Source organism: Amblyomma mixtum, chromosome 2 (assembly GCF_055824585.1).
Source record: "Amblyomma mixtum isolate Tamu chromosome 2, ASM5582458v1, whole genome shotgun sequence".
NCBI lineage: Eukaryota > Metazoa > Arthropoda > Arachnida > Ixodida > Ixodidae > Amblyomma > Amblyomma mixtum.
The window spans coordinates 269,572,862-269,597,124 of record NC_143013.1 but is presented as its reverse complement, the minus strand read 5'-3'; the positions used below and the strand labels follow the sequence as shown (position 1 = coordinate 269,597,124).

At 42.7% G+C, this 24,263-nt stretch overlaps 1 protein-coding gene across 2 annotated transcripts in view; it reads left to right on the top strand.

The window, feature by feature from the left end:
- LOC149363968 (carboxypeptidase D-like) overlaps window positions 1–24,263 on the top strand; it is a 52,801-nt gene that overhangs the window by 5,919 nt on the left and 22,619 nt on the right. For both annotated transcript variants that reach the window (XM_089573936.1, XM_089573937.1), the window contains exons 2-17: window positions 14–156; window positions 5,047–5,216; window positions 6,260–6,356; window positions 7,964–8,174; window positions 9,046–9,237; window positions 10,436–10,722; window positions 11,728–11,830; window positions 12,062–12,204; window positions 13,280–13,446; window positions 14,501–14,765; window positions 15,393–15,495; window positions 16,373–16,634; window positions 18,137–18,302; window positions 19,266–19,374; window positions 20,540–20,680; window positions 23,133–23,313. In XM_089573936.1, coding sequence (XP_089430062.1) covers window positions 14–156; window positions 5,047–5,216; window positions 6,260–6,356; window positions 7,964–8,174; window positions 9,046–9,237; window positions 10,436–10,722; window positions 11,728–11,830; window positions 12,062–12,204; window positions 13,280–13,446; window positions 14,501–14,765; window positions 15,393–15,495; window positions 16,373–16,634; window positions 18,137–18,302; window positions 19,266–19,374; window positions 20,540–20,680; window positions 23,133–23,313 — 2,740 coding nt within the window. The remainder of the gene's footprint in view (window positions 1–13; window positions 157–5,046; window positions 5,217–6,259; window positions 6,357–7,963; window positions 8,175–9,045; window positions 9,238–10,435; window positions 10,723–11,727; window positions 11,831–12,061; window positions 12,205–13,279; window positions 13,447–14,500; window positions 14,766–15,392; window positions 15,496–16,372; window positions 16,635–18,136; window positions 18,303–19,265; window positions 19,375–20,539; window positions 20,681–23,132; window positions 23,314–24,263) is intronic.

Sequence of the window (24,263 nt, the reverse complement as noted above, 5' to 3'; positions counted from 1 at the left end):
TTCTCGCCCCTAGGGAGTATGCAGGATTTCAGCTACCTCTACACAAACTGCTTTGAGATCACCCTTGAGATATCCTGTTGCAAGTACCCAAGGGCAAACACACTTGTAAGCGAATGGGAGAAAAACAAGAATGCCCTCTTGAGCTACATGGAACAGGTGAGGAAGCTTTTCTCTGCATCCTCTTTATGGAATGCAGTGAGAGTACTGCTACCCAGGCCTTTGATGAGCCGCACGGTGTACCTTGCACGAGTGATCAAAGGCAGTCGAGTTGGTAGAGGAAGCACCGTTCTTGAATGATCGGTTCTTCCTCGTTACTCCTCCTCCCACCTTCTCGTATTAGATTGGGATGTAAGAGCCAGTAGCCTTTGTGGTAAATTCAAAGCACAAGCTAATGCACTGGAAGGTCGGCATGTAAAAATTCATTTTACTGAACGTGTTTGCCACATAAGGAATTATGGCCATTTTCTTTGTGGCATTTGTTTGTTGCAGTGTGACATCACTTCACAGCTGGCTGTTTGCAGTATACGTGCTAATTTGTTATGCATGTGTAAAATTCCTGCTAAGGGCATAAAAAAGGCGCATAGTTAAATGGTGCAAAGTTAGAGGTGAGAACTATTTTTCTGTTGAGTGTTCACGGGATGCATATTCATCTTGTTGCCGCTCGTCACTTTACTTTTCCTGGAAACAATAAGAGGTCATGGGCTTAAAATATTATTTATATAGAGATGCAGCATTGCTGATGATTGCCTTATTCAAAGGAAATATTTTTCCGTTTTTTTTTTTTTTTTTGCTTGGAAAACAGTAAATGAAGTCATTAGTTTGTTAGTTTGCCTTTATAGTTACTCAGGACAAGAAAACAAAAAAAAATTTGTTGCTGGCATCAAGGACCAAGCATATCGCATGGGCCACCGCTCATGTTTTGCAATAGCAACTCAGACAAGTTCCAGAGTTCTCGTCTATGAGGACATTGGCATTTTTCTGACAGCTGCTGTCTAAATGGAACTGTTTTATTGCATGTCAGTCGTCACAATGGCTTTCATTGGCGCAGCTGTGCTATGGAATTTTGTTCGTGGATCTTATACTTTTGCTTTAAACTCGATGGCCATGCTACTCAGCTGTATATGTTATTAAAAGGTTGATTCTGTTCAGGTAATACCAGGCAGTAATGAAACATTACTTGAGGCAACCTGTACACTGATTCTATTAATTCTGGTGTACCAAACCTAGGATGGCTGGAGTTGCCAGTTAAATAAGGTATTTTAAATGTATTCATTAGCCTTCACATTGCTGAACCATGCCAACTCTTAAGTTTTATGTGTTTATGACTGGCCGGTTGTTCACCAGCTGAGAGAAGACCACTATGTTTTATGGCCAGCACTCATCTCCTGTCGTGCAAAGGAAGTTAGTTTAGGAGTTTAGGAAGAGTACTCTATATGACACGTGTTGAACAGAGTACTGCTAAATAACGTATGTTGGCCTTGTACAGAGTTTGCAAAACACTTTAAAAATTTTATCTTAAGAAAGCTGTGGTTACTTCTGTGAGTTGCCAGAGGCTTCTATTCTAGCAACTAACTTCGCTTCCACTAAGTAGAGCTGCCTTGGAAACGATGTCAGTATGACTTTGCCCATGGCATCATTCCTTCCCGAGTGCCTCTGAGGGGTTCATTCGCCGTCTTGCTCAACTGGTTTCCTGTCTGCTAGCTGTTGGGCAATTAGAGTGGGGGGGGGGGGGGGGGGGGGTCACAGGCAGGAACTTGGAGAAAGAAAAAAAAAGAAAGGGACAGGAAAAGCCGATGTGTGCAGGAGAAGTTGCCCAGCTGCTCGCTCATGCACGAAGGTACGGCCCGGGAAAGGGGGAAAGGGAGGGAAACGTTTCTTCCTGTTTTTTTGTGCGTACAAGGCATGTGAACAGGTTCTGTCTGTCTGCCTCGCTTTGGTGGCTGTAGGCTGTTGATTGTTGCACTACTAGTGCTTTTCTTCTTTGCTTGTGTCCCGAATGCACTTCAAAAGAATGAATGCACATAAAGAAGGTCACGTTACCTTTGTCGTGCTGCGGTTTATCTTTGGCTGGTTTTTTGTCTGTTTGCCTGGTTCGGTATTACATTGCTGAAACAAACAAACAAAAAATAGGCAAAGAGCTGATTTTGACAAGTGCTTTATAGGTTAGGTTAGTTGGAAACTTCTTGGAAGAAATTAGAAATCCATAGTTTTAGGTGTATTGACGTTACATAAGCCAGTGCTTGTTTAACATATAAATGTAATAAAAAAAAAATCTCATAGCCAATTTTCATTTGCAGAACATCAGATGCAGTGAGAAACTGGACACGGATTTGTGGACCAGTTTGCATGAATTCATGCACAGACTGTCAGGGGCCCTATGTTCTTGTGTACCATATCTGGTCTTAAAATATCTTTTGAACTGTAAGAAATGCATCCACTTACCTGTCTACTTATACACTACTTATAGGGTTATATTTATGTATGTATTAATATTCTCTTCATCATTGTGTTGACTCTTCGTCATTTTCTTTTTTTTTTTATCGAGAACTGTTTTCTGGTATATTTTTACAGCGCTAACTTTTCCAAAGCTTGTTTTTTTTCCTTGTCAAATCACTGTGGCAGGTTATTTGTCACAATGATTTGAAAAAGTATGTTTTAGTGCTTGGCATCACTGGCTTGCATTATCAGGTGGATGCCGTCTAGTCACATATATTATGGTGCTGATTCCGTCGCACACTGTTTGATTCATGCCTGTGCGCTTGCGGCATGGTAGAACCTGCAGCTGTGCACAGTAGAATTGCATCTGCGGTCATCCTTTTCTGCAGCTTGCCAACCGAATATCATGCGGCTCACTGCTGCAGGATAGCTATTGTTGGCTTTTCAGTGCAATATATGGAGGTTCATTTGTTTTTGGATTCTATTGCTTTTTAATTGAGGAGGGTAAAAAACTGGACAGCATTTTTAAGCTGAAAATTGAGTAGGAATTAGATCTTTCATGACCCATCCCATGTTTTCTTTTTTGTTATTGTCACCAGTGAAAAGAAATTTAAGCGCTCATTTTTTTTTTTTTTTTGCCGCACATAAAATACGTATTCCTGGCCTATGAGTTGCTTTATTGTATAAGTTATACCATTCCGTAAACTGTGCTTTTCTCAAAAAATTTCACAGATATACGAGTCATACCTTTGTGTCAGTTGTTCCCGGTGCATTGGAACAGTGCAGTTGTCTTGAGGAGACTGTTCTAGTAAATTCACATGTAGACCCAACATTTTGCCACATTATCCGCAATAACCGGCATTTAGGTTTTTAAGGCTCCCATCATCTGCTAGGGATGAACAATACCATATCACTTGTCTCATTATTTTTCTTTTCTTGAATATCTTTTAGCATTGCTAAGCAGTCAAGGTAAAAATTGGTGGATTGCTTTTGACACACACTTTAACTTTTGTGCATTTTTTCACCTTTTTGGAAACACGAAAAATGGTTCCTTGAGAAGCTCGTGGGAGAACCACATTGTAAGCTATGAGGTCATGCCATGCAGTTATATTTGTGAAAAAAAAAAAAAAAAAAACGGGATTATTGTATGTTACACCACTGTTTAAGCCACTCTGACAGAAGGGTTAACAAGCAGTCGCCATTCATGAATGGGAAGCTATGGCACTTTATTTCAGTGAGAAAATTATGAAAGGTAGTTGATGCAAAAGAATTATTTACCAACTCGCATGTTGACTTTTAAATTTTTTGCTATTTAGTTCTCATGTTATCTTCACATTTGTTGCATTTCAATTTATTGTGACCCGGACCTTTTCCATACTGTAGCCAGTTAAAATGTTCCAATACTTAGCACTGTTAGAACAGCATTGAATAGAATGGGGTTGTGATATAGTGAAGTCAACAAGGTGTCAGGTGAAAGCTTGTAGTTGTGGCCCACCTGTGGTAGGTACTGTTCCAAATTATTCTGAATTGAAGGCACACTTTGGCTTACAGTGGCCACAAGTATTTGAAACCAAGTAAAATGGACTGAGGACACTAATTGAAATGTTCACAGTTGCTCTGCTATACCAAATGATGCCTTCACTTGTATGCACTGGCAAACTATGCTATCATGTAAATGTCTTTCTGGGTAGAAATCAGGTATAGCTCATTTTCAGGGAGCAAAAATTGGGGAAAAGTTTGGCTTTATTTAAAAATTAAGAGCTTTTTATACATGTACTCCCCCCATTAGAGAAGCATGCATTGCTTCTTTGACTTATTTTCAAATACTGTGATGTTTGTTCAGTTCATGCTTTTTGGTTACCATATTGGTAGGGAAAACACTACAGGAAAACACTAAATCATTTCTAAGTTGCGAACTCTAGGTTCAGTGTAATTGTGCAATGGCTACACTCCATTGTTTTTTTTGAAGCATTCTGTACAAAGAAACCGCTGACTTACTTTCTCACCAAAATATTTACGAGGTCACTGAAATTTTCCAGCTCATTTTTGTATAGCACTTCATTGCTACTATAGTGGCCCATTGAGGGCATGGCCATGTGAAAAGCAGCAAAAACTGTGCAGTTATTTACCGGCATACAGTATGTGTGCAGTGGTGTGTAGAAACTTTGCATCACATAAAAAGTATAGTTTTTGTCACTGCGTATTTTTGTGCTAACGTCAAGCATTGCTCATATCTTTGTGGAGGTTTCTGGACTCTTTAAACTTGAACCTTCAAAATAGCGTTTAAAGTTGCGCCATATTAGAAACTGTTTTGTTCATTCATGACACTGCAGGAGGTGGTTAACATCACAAAGAGCACTTGATTGAGTTGGTCTTGTAACTCTTTCATACAGCTTCAGAAAAGGTAACATTGCCATCTTTGTAGTTGCCGTTTACTCTCAGGCAAAATATTTCTTTTTTCTCATTGGTTACCTATAATTCTCTATTCTGTTGTGTATTCTGTTTGCAGGGTAATATTTGTATGCAATGCAGCCATCTTCAAGGTTTTGCATGTAGTAACAGCTATGCTGGTGTCCCTGAAAAATGTGTCTGTTTCCTGTTGGCTACAAGGTGCACATGGGTGTGAAGGGAGTGGTCAAGGAATTTGGCACTGGCAAGGCTATTCCCAAGGCAACGGTAACCGTGCAAGGTATCCAGCACAACATAACCACCACTGACAGGGGCGAGTTCTGGAGGCTTCTGGTCCCTGGGAACTATGCTCTTCAGGTGTCCAGCCCAGGGTGGGTCCGCTTTCTCTGTTCTTGTTCCCTCTTTTTTTTTCTGCTTTTTGTTTCATGGTATAGTTTCCGACTTCTGAACTGTTCTCCTGCACTCTGTCGGGCCATAGCTTGGCACACAGACAAGGCTGCTGTGCCTTGTCTACGAAAATGTTGGCATTTTAAGACAAAACAAAATCCTTTTAGCAGGTTCTGTTAAAAGCTAGACCGTGTGGTCAGAAGAATTTTTCATTCTCCATTACCACTGACTGAAAGCATATTTTAGACAATCTCACTCAGTGGAAATGGTTGGTCATGTTTGCATCAAAGACTGCTTGTCCTTGAAACTTGGAAGTACAGGAGGCATTTGCATGAGCATACCAAGTCTTCAGTGCTTACATTTCGTTTGTTTCCTGAGCATTTTGATCTTTCGAAACTGCATCCATATCTTTTAAAACTGTACCCATAGTGTGTGAAATGCCATGAGACTATATGGAAGCATTGTTGCTATGCCTCACTCAGTTCCATAATTCGCGCTGACCACGCATGTAACTGGCGGAGTAGAGCTGATGATAGCACCTTCTTTGGTTCAATGTGGCAGGTGTTCTGATAGGATTGATCTTGTCACATGGCATTCTATTGCAATGTAATCACTTTCTGTCTTTAGCCCTAATGGTTTATCTGTCACTGGACATATTTGTGATGTTTTAAGCCATGCTCTCAATTGTAGATTTTATTTTTGTCCCAAGTCTTCTTATATTCTCAGTAACTGAGTTTTATTTTTTATGCTAATTTATTGTGCATTTGAGTACCTTGCAGTCTTTCTGTTAAATAGTATCATTCCGTGCTGCTTTTTTAGATGAAGGTAAAGTGTTAGCTACAGTAGTGTAAAACGAGGCCCCTATGTGAATCACATTTATGTGCCTCAGCTTGAATGGTGCCAAGGTGGGCTCTTAAGAGGAATGTCATTGGAATTTTCTGGTGCGCAACCTGAGGCTGTTGGTGCTGTGAGCTTGTTGGGTGGCACCTTAACCAAGCGTAAATTTAAAAACTGTGTTTCTGTCCAGCTACGAGAGCACTGTGCGACGCAACATAACAGTGATGACGGGTGCTGCCACGTGGGTGGACGTCATCCTCATGCCTCTGCCGTCGGTTACCAAACCGGTGAGCACCGTTTCAGTGTGTTCAGAATAAGTGTGCTACGTTTTCATCGAATTTTATTTCATGTTCATCCATGGCTATCATTTCTAATGTGTTTAACTGATCATTTTTGTTGTTCCTAGCGCTATACTAAGTTATTTTTATTTTTCAGTTTATTCATGTTTATTTCTTGTTTCTGTGACCTGGGCTTTATTTTCTTTGAAACATACAGCTTATTGCAGAAGACTGTTATTGTAGCATATGTTTTGCAATATATATTGCGGTTTTTTTATTGTTTTAAGGGGGACCATACTCCATTTCACACACAGCAGTCAACGCTGCCAAAGCTAGCGTGCCTGTTCATGCAGGCTAAATCTGCACCCAAAGAGTAGTTCGTGATACAGCGAAAGTGAATGCAGGCATATTTTTTTGCGACAAATCTCAAGTACCATAATGGGCAACCTCCTGCACTTCATTTTACCCCTTGCCACATTTTTGTCCTGCGACTTGTTGAGGCTTCGAGAAGTATAAATTACACGTGGCGGTGTGATACACGGCTTCTAAGGTGAACCGCTTTTACTCAGTCCGCACCTAAAAAGGAGTTCACAATCAGTGAAAAATGTAGCCAAAGGGCCCGAATACTGAGCCCCTCATAGCTTCGACCATGATTTTCAATGCCACCATTTCTTTTTATATCGCTCTTTGTTTTGATCCAAACACTCACCAAGGTTTCGAGAAGAAGATTGATACAGGGCGGAGTAATATGGTTTTGTGGACGCGCAACTTCCGAAGCCTTGGCAGCTTTGCTTTCTATGTATGAAACGGAGCATAGCTGGTCATTCATAATGACATAGGGGTGCTTTAAATTCGGAACAGACCACACAAAGAATACACCACGAGACACCAAGCACAAGCAGCAGCAGGATAGCAGGGCAGTAATTACTTATTTTCTTACCATAACAGCAATGTTAGAGAAGTTTCAGGTTCACTACTCTTCTAAGGAAAGATGTTCAAAGAGCGTCACTTATCGTATTGGGGCATGTGTCAGACTCTTTCCACCTGTTATATCTGAGATCCTGCTTGCTATCTGTTTGCTCAAGGCCCAAATAACAGGCTTTCATATTTGTCTGTACTGAGCTTACCTTGAGCACAGAGAGCCTACGAATGTGTGAAAATTGATAAGCTAACACTGCTTGTCTGATGTGGCTCTGCTGCTGGGACATTCAGGGAAGATAAGGAGATATGGGGATTTCTAGCTGCATGGGAATGTACACACCTGTCTTCCAGCTGTAGATAACACTTGGCAATGGTGCATATCACTTCTTATAGAGATAACAGGCGGGCTCTATTAGCAAGCATTGCATTTAGGTGAATTGGGAAGTTTAATGATTTATCATTTGCTTTATTTGCATGTTCTTCTATACAGTTCTTTGTTCTGTGTACTTTATTTTTGTTTTATGCAGTATTGCAATACTAAGAGCAAGCAGTCATTTTGAGTGTTTCCAGCATCGTTGCATTGCAAATAGGAATCTAGTTAGTGCAATTCTTTCTGCGTTGAACTTACCTATGAAATCAAATTTCACATCTATATTCTATGTTGACATACAGCATGATTTTGCAAATTCTTCCAGCCCAAGCAAAATGCTCCCATCGACTCAGACTTCGAGTTTTCTACCAAACCCGAGTTCAAGCACCACAGTCACGAGGAACTGGTTGCAATCTTCACGAATGTTACCGAGAAGTGCCCAAGCATCACCCGAATGTTCAGCATTGGCAAATCTGTGGAGGACAGAGACCTCTACTTCCTTGAAATCAGTGACAATCCTGGCAGGCATGAGCCAGGTATGGATTATTGTTTTATTACCCCCATCACACCTTGTGAGCTATGTATGATGACGGAAATAACTTTAGATGGCCACTTTTGTCTGATCACAGTCATTTGCAGCCAGCCTCTAGCGAAATGGGTCTCGCTGTACTCATGCTGTAATAAACACGTGTTTAAGCACGATGGAGTAGAAAAGTTCACGGAGTACTCAACATCTAAGCCTAAGTATGATACAAGTGACTGATGGCATGCATGTTACATGATCGTTTGTCTAAGAAGTCCCTTTTTTTTAATAAGTCTTTTATGTAATCCCTTTGTGTAATATGTCTCCTCTTTCTCATTTGAGCTTAGCTTGCACAGTGCATTATGTTGCTAGTTGGCAGTGGCTCACGGGAAAGGTGGTATCAAGTGTAACGTTAAGAGATCGGAAGCGGGCAGAGTGGGTGAGAGAACAAACACGCGTTAATGATATCCTAGTTGAAATCAAGAGGAAGAAGTGGGCTTGGGCAGGGCATGTAATGCGAAGGCAAGATAACCGATGGTCCTTAAGGGTAACGGAGTGGATTCCAAGAGAAGACAAACGTAGCAGGGGGCGGCAGAAAATTAGGTGGGCGGATGAGATTAAGAAATTTGTGGGAATATGGTGGCTGTGGCTGGCGAAGGACAGGGTTAATTGGAGAGACATGGGAGAGGCCTTTGCCCTGCAGTGGGCGTAGTCAGGATGATGATGATGATGATGAGTGTTATGGCACACTTAAATTGTTTGAAAAGAAGGAAACAGCGGGAGCAACTTTCGGCTTTGGAGCGCATCTATCACCGCCACTTGTTTGCTTTGCTTTGGGGGAGTTTTTTTTTAAATGTTACGTTCTTTCTCTTTTCATATTGCAGGTGAACCAGAGTTCAAGTATGTTGCCAATATCCACGGCAATGAGGTGGTTGGTCGTGAAGCTGTCCTTCTGTTGGCGCAGCTTTTGTGTGAGCAGTATGGCAAGTCTCGCCGCCTGACGACTCTTGTCAACACTACACGCATTTACCTGATGGCTTCAATGAACCCTGATGGCTATGAAAGGGCACACGTCAGTAAGGAACACTTTTTGACTTTGGCAAGACTATTGCTCCCTGAACTAGCTGCCGTGATTTCTCATTTAGTGCAGTTGCTAGTCAGGGCTAGTAATGGCTATGAAGATGCAGTGGTGAGAATTTTTGGCTTAAGATTACGACCGAGAAGTAATTTACTTCGGGGTTTGCAAACATTGGCTATATTGCTAAGCATTGGAACAGAAATGTCGGAAGTGGTATGTGCAAGCAATTTATTTCACTGCACTCTTACTGCAGTTCATATGCATTGTGGTATGCACGTCTGGTTGTAACATTGCTCTTTGTGTGTCGCGAGATCATCCGAGCAAACTTAATGGAAAATAATTGTGTCCAAGCAATTGTTTGTGACCTGTCTTCTGGCTTGTGTTCATTATTGTGACCGCCAGGCATGCTGTCTCAAGGGAACAGCATTTGTTTACTATGGCATAGAACTGTAGACTAGTTGGCATTGTTTTGTGTGTTCGAAGAACACTAAAAAAAAAGAACAAGACTTGAACACAGGTAGCACACATAACACATGCAGCATAAACATGAAAACTAGCTCATCTTTTGTATAGGATGTGTTTATCTGTCAACAAGAGCATTTCTAGAAAAAATGAAAAAAAGGTGGTCAGTAAATTGCAGACAGAGCCCTATAGAAGATACAGCTTTAAAGACCACCCAATAAGCTTGATTTCTTTTCCATTTAGAAGTGGGACATGGTTCATTGCTGCAGCTCTGATAAAATACTATCGGGGAATAATCACACTAATGTGAGAAAGCTGAGCTTCAGGTGGCATGAAAATAGCACTTCAGATTAGTGACGAGCTATACGCACCCCAACATGGGACCCAAAAAATAACCTTTATTCATGGCTGCAAGTCGAGTATGTACACGTTTCAAACAAGTGCCGCCTCTTTTCTACAAGCACTATCTGAAAACTATAAACAAAAACACAAGGCCGCAACCTCTACCATACTCACGGTGTAAAACTTTTCATTTGTAGCATTAGGGCTGTGTGCAGGTGTATAATAATTATGACTTTTCTCTCATTTGAATTCCACTACTTTTGAAAGGTTTCCCCAAAGCCATTAGGTTGTTTTCTGTAAACCGCGAACAAAATATAGGAAAACTTAAGTCAGTGTTGTTGGCTTTGTATGGGTAGCCTAATGTCAAACGTGTTTTTTTTTTTTGCTCCTAGATGACTACAACAGCGTGGTGGGCCGGTTCAATGCCCATAATATTGACTTGAACCGTAACTTCCCTGACCAGTATGAACCTGAAAAGGCAAATCACCCACGAGAGCCGGAGACAGTGGCTATGATGAACTTCATAGTGGCACGTCCCATAGTGCTCTCAGGCAGCCTGCACGGAGGTGCTTTGGTGGCAAACTACCCGTATGACGGCAACAAGGAGAAAGTGGAACGCATCTACAGTGCCACACCAGATGACTCTCTCTTTCGATATCTGGCCCGTACTTATGCCAAGGTATGTGAATGTTGCTTGCTATAGGAGTGCAGATTTGAGTGAGATTGTGGGGAGAAACATGACAGGGCAAAGCAGTGCGAGAAAGACAGGAAACAGATTAGGTGAGCTCTTCAGTTTTTTTTTTTTTTTCAGTCTTCATAATTTTTCGCTGTTGTGTTCCACCATGTGTTGACTTTCCAGTTGGCCAGCATGCTATTTGTGCCACTGTGACATACCTGTGTACAGCAATTATTGCTTTGTCATCCTACTTAGGTGACCTCTCTTTGCCATCTTTTTGTGGCAAGTACTGCATGAAACTTTGGTGTCTTATTAAAAATGAGCTGTACTTGTTGGAGCTCGCGATTGGACACTAGTTTTATTAGTTCGATAAAATCTCATACTGGAGCCTTACTATCAATATTGAGTTGATTGTTTTCAACTTTCATACCACTTGCTCTTAGACCTAATATAGGCCAGTTCATTGTTACTACTGTTTGCACTGACTGTCACTTAATCGGAGTATGGAGCAGGGACATACAGGAGGAAAACACTTAGGCCTGTAATGTGGCGTGCGATTGCAACTTAACATTTTGGTTAACTGTGACGCACTTGTTTGCTGGCAAAATCGAGCGGCCAGAAAGACCATCCCCAAATGCATGTCCCGTCTCTTATGGTGCTGAGTTTTGCCACAGGACATCATGTAACTAACATTTTTAAGCCCCGGACTCGCAAGTGTGAAAAGTGGTTAGTTATACGATTACTTGCTCAGCAAAGCGCACTGCATAGAGCTTGGAATCTATACACCACCATTATCCGGTGCTGTATGTGTGGATGTGACATTATGGGACATTACGTGGTCATGTGCTCAAACTGACACCAGAGTTTTCCCATTCATATGTTTTTGCTCTGTGTTGTAAAGCCACAAGTCCATTCGTTTCATTTTACGCTTCACAAACTTGTAGACATAGATCAGTTTGTGCTGTTTTTTTTTTTTTTTTTTTTTCATTGTACACCATGCCTTTTCAGGCTCATCCGACAATGAGCCTTGGGAAGCCGTGTCCAAAGGGGCCGATGGATGACGCATTCAAAGATGGGATCACTAATGGAGCAGCCTGGTACAATGTTTATGGTGAGAGCTTATTCCATCCTTGTAGCTCAGCCTACTTTATTGCCTCCCACTTCTTGCATAAAATTGTGCATGCATTTCCAAGTCTGTATAGTACATGCATATAATACTAAATGCTTTCCAGGCAAACATCAGTGCTAAAATAACGCTGCATTTTAAAGGAAGTGCATTTGGAAAGCATTGAAAGTGATGTTGCAAGTTCAGTTTTGAACGTTTCTATTATCCTTGTTACAGGTGGAATGCAGGACTTCAACTATCTGCACAGTAACAGCTATGAACTGACCATTGAAATGGGCTGTTACAAGTATCCACCTGCATCTGAGCTGCCAAAGTTTTGGAATGAACACAAACATGCTCTCGTAACGCTTATGGAGAAGGTAAGCTTATGTTTGCTGCTGTTCCATAATGTGGTGACTGACTGCATGGGTAATAAACAGTGATGCATATTCTAAGGCTGTTTGCATGTGTAAAGAAAAGAAACTCAGAATGAGGTGAAGTGATGGAAAGCTTTGACCAGAACTGCATGAGCTTTCTTGGGCAGGCTTTTATTTCCTGGTATATAGTTGGACCCTGGTAAGATTGATGCTTGCTAGCAGCAGGCACACCATAGGCAATTATAATTGTCCTGTTAAGTAGTGGTTAAGCATTACTAGTTGCCTTTATCATACTCGTGCATCTTTTCATGGCTACATTGCCATGTTTTTTTGCCTTACATGGGACAGTGATTAAAGACATGCTGCGTAAAGGGTCTCTGAGGACGACTTCACCCAATTAGTGTTCTCTGTACATTTCTGTACATTTCTAATACAACGGGCCCCTTTATCAATCAATGTTCACGAGAATCCCTGTGTTACAATTGCACTCATAGCACTCGCACTATGTCGTTTTGCATTCACAATAAGTTAGGTTGCTGCCTGAAGACGTGAGGCAGTTAGTGTTCGTTTCTATTTCTGCTGTACTACAGTGTTTTTCAAGATTATGAACCAACAAGCCCACAAAGTCACACTACTGAACTATATTTCTAGTACAATGGGCCCTTTTAACAATGTTTTCCAGAATTCCTGTGCTACAGTTGCAGTCATAGTGCTTGCGACATGGCGTGCTTGCACGATGTCGTTTTGCATTCGCAATAAGTTAAGTTGCTGCCTGAAGACGTGAGGCAGTTAGCGCTCATGGTGTTCGTTTCTGTTCTCTGTGCTTTTGTCTTCTGCTGTAGTACTGTGTTTTTGAAGACCATGAACCAACAAGCCCACAAAGCCACGCTGCTGAACTGCATTCTTGGGTATTTCGCCCTGCATATATTAGAAAATTTTTAAATTTTAGTGCTGGATTGTGTACAGAACGAACCTCTGCAGCCTTCACAGTGTACATTGCAGGCTAAAATGGCGTCAACCATACGAGCCGTGAGTGTGTGTAGCCTGACCATGGTGCTTTTTGGCTAAATAATTGCAGGTTCACCAAGGTGTGAAGGGTTTTGTTAAAGATGAAAACGGGCTACCTGTTCCAAATGCAACTGTACATGTTCTTGGTATTCATCACGACGTTCACTCAGCCGTGGATGGAGACTACTGGCGTCTCCTCATGCCTGCCACCTACTCAGTCCGGGCATACGTTGATGGGTCTGTATGCTAATCATTTAGTGCAGTTTTTGCAGCTGTCTGGCAACACCATTGAAAAAACATTTTTTTAACTACTGTGCAACTAGTTCAGTTGTGGCAGTATTAACTATTACAAAGCAAAGCTAAGGAGTTACATGCCTTAAAGTGTCCCTCTTCGTTTTAGTCATTTGCAGGAGTATGCATTTAACCTGGCTATCAGTTCTAAAATTGTGTTCTTTTAAGCAAGGGTTCTATTATTTGCTGAACTGCATTTGTTTCTTGTGGAAGTCCATGTCGCTCTGGTATTCATACATCAGAGAGGGATGAATATTATAACAAGCATCATTTCAAATTTTTTGTCTCAAAACTTTTGGAGTCATGTCATAGTGTTCATAATAAATGTAGCGAGCTTGTTGAGTTCAACACTCTTGCTGCAGTTTGGAACATTTAAGGTGACCTTAAGCTTTCGGTCTGTGGCGTGACCTCTGCTGACAACCTCTAGGACTACTAGAGGAGCCAAACGAATTTAAAAAAATTTGAAATTACTTGTGTGATAGACAGTCTAGAGTAAGAAGCGGTTGCTCAATAACATTTGTTGGTGTTCGAAACCTCGAGAGTGTCCTGGGGCTTTTCTGAATAACTGCATTGGAACAGCGGGCAAAGCAGGTATGGTAGCAGAATGATGTCATATCGTTGGGATGCGTCAGAGGAACTTTTTGCCTAATGTGTGGCCACACGAGCTAGAAAATGCACAAGGAAACCTATGCTTGGCAGAAATGGTGACATGAGCAAGAGGTAAGTCTAGGTTTTGCCCTCCCGTCAGTTCTTTGAACCATTGCCAACTGGAGTTTAGAAATCTGTGACATGACTGCTTCAGTAACAGAAGCACCATTGTGGCCTTTTGAGCTCTCCCGTGTTTCTCTGAGAATGAATCGTCATACGCAGTTTCCCGTTTTTGCGGCAGCATCTTTATGCATTCCTGTGAAATGTGACCTGGAATACTGTTCTTTGATAGTGTAGGGGCTTTACAAGGGTGCTTCATGCAAATGCAAACTTTTCTCCTCTTTTTGTTTAGGTTCCCACTGCCGGTGCAGCGAGTGACCGTTATGGAAGGAAATGCAACGTGGGTGAATTTCACTGTGAACCGTCGCTACGCCAAGTGGTCCAGGGAGCACGACTTCCTTATTGGCGAGAATGGGGAGCCCAAGTATCTGGGTGCTGATGAGCTCACCAACCTGTTGATGCAGCTGCGTCAGAACTACTCTGACATCGTCGAGGTCAAGGACAGTTTTGGCTCGCCGGGTGAAACTGCGCTCCAGTTCCTGCGAATCACAGCACCGGTAAGGCACACAACCTGGTTGACATAGCCTTACCTCGCCACAAAAGCTACCAATTGTAACTTCTGTAGAGTGCATGCTTCTATAATGGTGACAGCGTGTCAGGTTTTGCGTTGATATTTATGGAAAGTAAGAGGCAATCAACCTGCCTTTCTTAAAATTTTATTTATGGACAACATTTCACTGTTTTCAGAGTGCCTGTGAGGTTTGGTCTAGGTGACCAAGAGCTTAGCAGTGACTGCTGGATGAACTTATGAATTGCAGTAGTGATGAGTGAATAATCTAATGCAGCTATATTTATATATAGCTTGAGAGAATCATGGGAGTGATGGCCACTGGCCTGACTGACGGCCATTGCACTTTACATGATTGTAGTGGCTGAGCACTCTTCTGAAGTGACCTGGCAGGTGCTGCTGTCAGCGCCATCAGCAGCTGCCAGACAGACACAATACGTTGTTTTCATAAGAAAACCTAGCGACATAAACAGACCCAGAAATATGAACTTTTGAAGGTGAACCAAGTGCTGTTTGCCAGGCAATTGGCTGTTCTACTATTTCATTTGGAGATTGGCTGTAGTAAAGGCATTGCATTACTCCCTTTCCTTTTTTTTTTGATCACTGATATTTGCAGAGCAAGAAGATGAAACCAGAAGTTGTTCTCATTGGAGGCCTCAATGGAGCACGCCCTGCAGGAAGGGAGATGCTGATCCGCCTGGCTAGACACCTCGTAACAGGTGAATTTTTATGCTGTCCACTAGAGTTAGGCTAGTGGTTTTTATGGAATCAAGTGACTTGCGTGCTGATGATGTATAAATTGTGTGGACATGTGATCCTGCTCTTATTGGTGCGTTGGCCAGTGAAATTCTCACCGCACGAAAAAGAAAGAAAATATTGCAGTATAACCTTGTGGTTACATTTTTAAAAAGTGCAGGAAAAAGAAGTATTATCCGGGGAAACACAGGATCTAAACACCCAAGATTTTGAAAATGTTACTCCTGAATGAGGTGCAAAGGCATTTTACTGACACTTTGACTTCATAAAAATGTCGATTAGCATTTCTAGGCGCAATGTCTGAAGTGCTTCATTTCTAGCTTTCGCAGAATTCAGTCCGAATTCGGATTGTTGTTAGCACATACATCTGGTCCGTCAACAGCAATGATGAAAGTAAGCGGGATCTCTTTCTCATTGCTTTCGGATGCTTCGCCCCATTGCACCAGTGAACAGAGGGGAAGCCACCGCGGCAGCTGACTGTTGCAGCATTCTTGCTCTCCAAGCCGTGTTCCTCAGTCCAGGCCCACTTTTATGTATTGAGCTTAAAAATGAAGAATGCTGACAAGGTTAAAGTATTAAATGAGGATAAATTGAGTGCTCTATATAAAGTTTAATCAAGGCAAGTGCATTCAATTCTCTCTCTCATCTTTTTTTTTTCAGCTGAGATATTTTGAACTAGGTTCAATGTTTTAGAAACTTAGGCTCAAGTGGTTGTGCGGCCTCAGTTAGTTTGGTCTTGCCAATGAAGAACATCCCCATGCGACCTGGGTAAAGTTGTGTTAGGCTTGGGCATTTTGATTACTAGTTAGATCTAATGAAAGAGAACTTGCTCTTGTGCAGGCTACAAGCTCAAGTCCCAGCGCATAGTGGACCTGCTGCAGAAGGTGGTTGTGCACATTGTACCCTCTGTGGACAAGGCTGGCTTTAGCCACTCAGAAGAGGGCGTCTGTGACTCGGATCCATCGGATGATGGAGACACTGAGGACCATTTCGGCGACGAGTTCCATGGCCAGTTCCCCATCGTGGAAGCTGTCAAGGAGGGCCTGGGCGTGTCGCACTATGTGGCAGGCCTGGTCCTTGACACGGGAGGCGTTGGCGTCAGGTGGGCTTCGGGGACTTGGCTTTGGGATGCAGAATAGCACCGAGTGCATAATGTACATGTGGCTGCAAGTTTTGCAGCATCAGCTGTTGTAACAAGGCACCTCAATCTCATCAAACCCCTTACGCATCACCACGATCCCCTTACGCATCACCACGATCCCCTTGCACACCACGAAACCCTTAAAGGTGCACTGAAGAGGATTCTGAACATGTCTTTTTGCCGCGGGAACTCGATCCACACGTTCCTAGCATTCTTAGAAACAGTGACTTATTGCCCTGTGTGGCCGATTTCCCCAATTAAAACGAATTAACGTCAGGCTCCCGCCTTTTTTTTTAATTCTGCCTCGTACGGTGGGTGGAGTCGACCAACGTGTGGAGCGCCTTCCACCCAGTCCCGTGGAGGCTTTGCTTTCGCTTTATTTTGTTTTTTAGGTTTCCATGAATAAATAGTTTCATTCGCAGATAATATAGCCGCAAAATAAGCCCGAAGAAATAAAAATACGCGCGGACTATTCGCTACTACGGACTACTACGTATTACTCCGCCGATGGCAGAGCGGCAAGCCGCCACGGGACTGGGTGAAAGGCGCTCCACGCGTTGGTCGACTCCGCCCATCGTACGAGGCAGAATTTAAAAAAAAAAGGCGGGAGCCGGACGTTAATTCGATTTAATTGGGGAAATCGGCCACACAGGGCAGTAAATCGCAGTTTCTAAGAAAGCTCGGAACGTGTAGATCGAGTTCCCGCAGCAAAAAGACAAGTTCAGATTCCTCTTCAGTGCACCTTTAACAGCTGACGCTGAGTTGCGCGATGTAACATGAATGCCCGTTCAAGTTTTTTGAACTAGAACTGTAACTGACCTACAACCGCAGTGTGCTAGCAAGCATTCTCTGTTCTGAACCTCTCCTGGGCTATAGATGAACATGATGTGTACTACGCACTGAAGCTGCAGTGAAAGTGCCTTGGAACTCCATTGCTTGTCATAAAAGATCAGAAGATTGTCACCGTCGGCATAGTAACTGAAACGACTGATTTCCGTTACACCTTCGTCAATGAACTGAGCGGAAAAGCTGCAGGCCATAAGTATGAAATCCCACTCCCCGTCGACATAGCCATCCTGTTGACATAGCCATCGCATGTGTCGGATCACATCTTTGTGTGCATATGTCTTTTTATTAAATCCGATTCTGCAGGGAGTGTCAGCAGCACTGTTGAAAGTGCAGACTGACTTCAGTAGCCATTTTTAGTGAAACTGAACGAGTTAGGAAAATTTGGATGGGCAAAAAAAAAAAAAAAAGATGGCTGCTTATTTGTAAAAATTTCGTTGAAGCGGAACCTTGACCAAACATTGTGTTGGGGGGGCAATAATTGCATTGCCTTGTATAGTTCGCTGACGGGGGATTCGGAATTTTTGTTGTGGCAGAAATTTCATTGTAGTGGGGTTTGACTGTAATGGCTTTGTTGGGGAATGAAACAGCTTTCTTACTGTTGCTGGAATCTGCAGGATTGCACTGAACGAGACGAACAGTGGCCTGCTGGACAACTTGACCATGGATGGCCTTGTGGCGGGTTTCCGCAAGATGGCTCCATCTCAGTGCAGAAAGGAACTGAAGCCTGTTCAGGATGGCTCCTTGCTCCAGTATGCTTACACCAAGCACGGAACTCTCATGGTGAGCTGCTCTTGAGAGTATATGTCTCATGCAGTGCACTGTCATTCTCTTGGATTGAAAGTTTATGTGAATGAAATGAGACGTGAATTTAGCAGGCGTTCTTTTTAATGGCTGCCTGCAGGGTGGCATATGGTGATCACATCAGGCTCAAATGTTGGCATGTTTGTATCAGCAGTGCTGCTGTGGTATCATGAGGGTTCATTATTAGCGATGGAATTGTTATGAAATAAGCAACCACGTTGGCTTTGCACCCGTGCCAAGTCAGTAGCCAACAATGCGTGGCAGCACCCAAATAAGTGAGGACCGCGTGCTCTAACTAATGTGTGCATCTCAGTCTATGCTGTTCAGCTATGACTAGTGGTCAGTGAGGTTTTTCTTGATCTTGTCATTTGAGCTTCCTTGGTAATGTCTTGTCACTGCGATTGAGATTATCCCGCTGATTTCATCATTTTAGGCCTGACAATAAAAGTGAAGGCCACAGAAGCATTTTTTGCAGGCAAGCCTCCTGCCTTGTCTTTTTTCAAAATTTTTTTATGGTCCAGCTAGGAATAGAGATTATCGGATGAATGCAGTGCATGGTGCCTCTTGGTTGACCCTCTGCTGTTCACCGCTATGCTTATTCTTTTTCTCTTTTAGGATTGTGCAGTTTCTCGAGGGGTGCTGTCCTCGGGGTATTTTGAGGATTGCATAGTTTCTGTGGCTGATATTCTATTGGAACTGTTGGCCTCAGTGAATGGTGTCGGGGATGAGCAGCACTTTGAACCTGCTTGTGCCATAATGTTTTCATTATGTCTATTCAAATGCACAAAACAGTGTTGCGCTGCTGCTTTATGTGCTGCTAATTTTATGCGATGAACTTCTTAACCTTTACTTTGGAAAGAAGAGAAGTGAATAAAGAGAAACTTCGTGATATTTGCGGATGCCTCCAGCAAATATGTGCTCTTGCATTGGTTTGTCATGCAGGCATCTGTGCTTTTGGATTGCTGCGATTTCCCTGCAAGGAAAGAAATCCCCGAGCTTTGGATGCGCACATTGCATCCCCTCCTTGAATTTTTGGAAGCTTCAAAAACAAGTAAGACAGTTGCTACTCCATGTTCTTAAAGAAACCTTTTTTGGCATTGAAAGTGGGGATGTGAAAATTTTTTTTCACTTATCCTGGGTGAATCTTTTACTCCTTTTATGGATATGAATGACCACTAGTAGCTTGATGCCTTGGAGTGGTGCACTGCATATAAAAATAACACCCCTGTGAAAAACCTGTAGGGATGAGCTTATGATGCACGATAACATGCTCAGTACAAACTGTCAACCATTGCTGTTTGACACCACAGTGTTACCTGTGGCAACAATAGCAGTTAAGGGGGGACCCTGGTCTTGAAAAGAAATTTTTAATACTCTAGCTATAGTAATGAAATTTTCAGGCCACATGTATTTTTGTGCGCTGATTCTAGATATGTCATTTAATTTCATGTAACACAATTCCTTGAGCGCCTGTGCAGTTTTTGTCCAAGTATTTTGGGAAAAGTTTTGCAGAAAATTTGCTGCAGGAAACTCGCTGAAATGCATGCCATTGGGTTCTCTTGACACCAAGGAATGTAATAAGGGCATAATTATTATCCTGGCTATCATAGAACTTGAGTTATAGGGTACTGAAGCTGCCACTTCAGAAACAGGAATACACACTTTTCTTCTCATTTCTGAAGCGACAACTTCAAAACTCTATAACTCAAGTTCTATGATAGCCAAGATGATAATATTACCCTTATTGCATTCCTTGGTGTCAAGAGAACCCAATGGCATGCATTTCAGCGAGTTTCCTGCAGCAAATTTTCTGCAAAACTTTTCCCAAAATACTTGCAGAAAAATTGCACAAGAGCTCAAGGAATTGTTTTTCACGAAATTACATGAAATATCTAGAATCAGCGCACAAAAATACATGCGTCCTAAAAATTTCATAACTGTGACTTCATTAATAAAAATTTTTTTTTCAAGACCAGGGTCCCCCCTTAACGGGTACACAGTGCTCTAAGTGTCACGTGCAAAGTGGAAGCGTATACGTAATGTACTGCCATACTTCGATATTTGTCTGTAGAAGCACCGCAAGTTGTAGACTACGTCTAACTGGGATCCTAGTTAGTGGTCAGTCTGTGAGCTTGGTTTTGCAGTGTACTGTTTTCGGAGTTGCTGACAGAGGGCCAATGTGGCTTTGTTTCTGTCCGTGTGTGTGTGCACACTAGGTATCCACGGCAGCGTTACCGACGAGTATGGAACCACGCTTACCAAAGCAACCGTCGGTGTCCATACAAGCAGACGTCCCGTCGAAACGACCAGCGGTGCTTTTTGCCTTGCTGTACCTCCTGGAAAGGTGGTGCTTACAGGTAAGCATGGTGTGATTGATCTGATCTTTCTTATACTTCACTTGAATGCATGAGGAAAAATGGTAAAAGTGTTCTGTTTTGCTGATTTTTTGTGCACTTGGTAAATCAGCTGACCTTGGCCATAAAAAAAAGGGCCCATGGTAAACGAATGAGGTCTTTTTCTTTATCTTAATCGTGACACTTTATGACAGAGACGGCTCAAAATTCAGAAAAATTAGCATTTTATGCATAATTTGATCTTGTTGCATTTCTGAAGCTCAGGCCTAATTTCATTTCATCTTACACGGGAACAAAAAGAAAGAAATATGCCTGTCTGTACTGTGCAGGGCGTGCTCTTTATAAGTATGTTAAAAGCAGAATGAGTGGCTTAGCTTCAGTGTGGTTAGGTACTTTTCCATAGTGGGTTTGTCTTTGCTGTGATGATGACAGGTAGCTCAGAAATGTAGTCATCAGGTGCATGCTGCCATCCTTTCTTTACTTTCAAGAGTAAGCACCTCTCTTTGATGCACTGTATTGCCATTTTGTGGGGCCAGTCATGCAACTTCATTAAAGGTGCACTGAAGAGGAATCTGAACTCGTCTTTTTGCCGCGGGAACTCAATCTACACGTTCCGAGCATTCTTAGAAACTTCGACTTATTGCCCTGTGTGGCCGATTTCCCTAATTAAATTGAATTAACGTCCGACTCCCGCCTTTCTTTTTTGAATTCTCCCCCTTACGGTGGGCGGAGTCGACCGACGCGGGGAGTGCCTTTCACCCAGTCCTGTGGCGGCTTGCCGCTCTGCCATTGGCGGAGTATTACCTAGTAGTCCGTAGAAGCAAATAGTCCGCGCGTATTTTTATTTCTGCGGGCTTATTTTGCGGTTATATTATCTGCAAATGAAACTATTTATTCACGGAAACCTAAAAAACAAAATGAAGCGAAAGCAAATCCTCCACGGAGCTGGCTGAAAGGCACTCCACGCGTTGGTCGATTCCGCCCACCGTACGAGGCAGAATTAAAAAAATGAAGGCGGGAGCTGGACGTTAATTCGATTTAATTAGGGAAATCGGCCACACCGGGCAATAAGTCGCAGTTTCTAAGAATGCTAGGAACGTGTAGATTGAGTTCCCGCGGCAAAAAGACGAGTTCAGATTCCTCTTCAGTGCACCTTTAAGTTTATTGTTACCAAAGCCCCTGCAAAAGCCCTCTGTAGGTGGGATACCTGTTCACAGAACAGCTGAGACAAAGACCGCTGGCTTTGTTGGCAGTTTTCGGGTTCTTGGTTTTTGCCTTTCCTTGTCACTCACTTTCGTCTATGTCTTTGCAAGAGCAAGGTGTCCTGCCCTTTTGTGTTTTTTCAGTTCTCCAGGTCTGCATTTTATGCGGACTGCAAGCTCTCCACTTGAAAGAATGGACTCTATTCACGGCTTTAGCTGCCGCTTGCACACCTCTCCTGTCCACTTTATAGCAGCTCTTTATGTTATGCTTGTTTATTGTGGCCTGGGCATAATTTATTTTTCTAGCAATAAACCATAGCTTCTTTAGATACACACCTGTGTTCATTTGCTCTCATCTGCATGCCCAATACTGTCATCTGCTCATTCCAAGGACACCACATGTACATCACGCGTTTATCACCTTGCACTAAGTTACACTTGAGGATCACCTCCCTTTCTTTGTTTACTGTTCATTAGCTTTATGTGGAATCCTAGAGAACACATGGGAAAAACTGCAACTGCATGCATGTTAGTTTAAATGCTGTTTTCAGCTTGTTAAGCGATGTTAAATCCTCTTCATGAGAATTCGTTTACACAGTAAACTTCACAAAGGTAGTGATGACTCTGTACTTCAGACACAGTGCACTTCCCCAATGACCAAATGTTGTGTGGCACATACAAAGAGCGTTTATGCTGAAGCGCAAGCGTTGTGGCAAGTGATGTAGCATAATGTGCCAGGCGTGAATACTAAACAGAAACTCCATCTTTCAAAACATGCAGCACTGGTGGTGGTGTTGAAAGTAAGTGAAATCTACATTTCAGCCTATGTGTAGTGTGTGTGTAACAGTAGCGCTGTTTAGTGGCTGTGTAGTCAAGGGCTTATAAATTTTTTTGCTGATTGTTGAAGAACTTGGCGAGGAATTTAACCATAACAGGTTTCAGCTTTGCAAGCATGCTACGGTATCTGCATGAAATTCTTGTGCATGTATGCTGGCATGACGGTGCGCCAAATGAGTGCATCTGCTGCTACTTTTTAAGCTCAGTGAGTAGTGGCCGTCAAATGACTACTGCTTAGCAAGGGCAGGCTTTCAGTGTCTTCATGTCTACTGCCAAAACAGACTACTCTCTCGTAACGCTTGCTTGCTTCAGGCGCTAGTTTCCCGTGTAGTTGCCCGTCATTGTGGCATGAGCATCTGTCGATTGCTCCGGACACAATGCTGACTCATGTTGCTGCGCCTCTTTCTCCCCTGCAGCGTCTGCGTCCGAGTTTGAGATGAGGGTGGAGCGGGTGACAGTGTTGGCGGGCGAGGGGACCAGCCTTGTGCTGGTGCTTGAGCCGGACACGTATGAGCGCAAGTACCACGGCTACTCCGAGGCCTTGCAGCTGCTCAGATACATCGCCCACAAGCATCCCAACACCACCTACCTCTACAGGCAAGTGACTGCAATGACACAGCGGTTATGTGTGTGCATGTCTTCTCAGCGGTTGCAGCACCACCTCAATAATGGAATTAATCCACTTAGATTCTTTGAGGAGGGCACAAGCTGTGCCATGTCAGGCAGACAGCTGTTGTCTTGAATGGAATGGTATTTACATTTAGCGAGTGCTGTGTAATGCTACGTTTCAATTGTATAAATACTTAGGATGCCTTGCCCCAAGACAATTCTGATTAGTGTCAACTGGAACAACTCTCACAGGGGTTTCTTTGTACATCGTGCTTACTTCATCTGTGAGCTATATTTTTTTAGGAGATATGCGGCTTGCCATGGTACAGGAATGTAATAATGTATAGAAAACTAATTGTATTCCTTCATTTTTAGTTACTGACCTTTTCTTAAAGAGCGTTGTCATTGATTTTGAGGTGCTTCAGCAGCACCTTGTACTGCATATATGCGGTCTTGTTTTTTTAGAAATTGGTCACATAATCAGTTTAGCAATGAGGCACAAACTTGGCATGGCTGCTTTGTTGTGGTATGTTGTGCTGTGTTCAGCACTGCTACGTTGTGAGTGATTGTTCACTAAACACAACTGGAAAAACTTCCTTTTAACCAGAAACCATAGCTGAACCAGCACTCAGCACTGATAGTAGCTACAGCAGGCATATATTTAGGACACTTCCGGCCCTATCTTTTGCTTTATTTTTTTTGCTAAGTCAGTTGGATGGCAGCCAGGACTACCGCCTAAGCCACCCACCCGATCTAGGCACCTGAACGCATGGGTCTCGACACTGAGCCCTGCTAGAATTCGGCTGGAAACGAGAGTCTACCTTTCTCTTTAAGGGGGGACATGGGTCTTAGAGCATTTTTCTTTATTTACAGACCAAATGCAATGAAACTGCTCAGACTTATTCTGTTTTTTCTGCTGATTTCAAATATGCAATTTG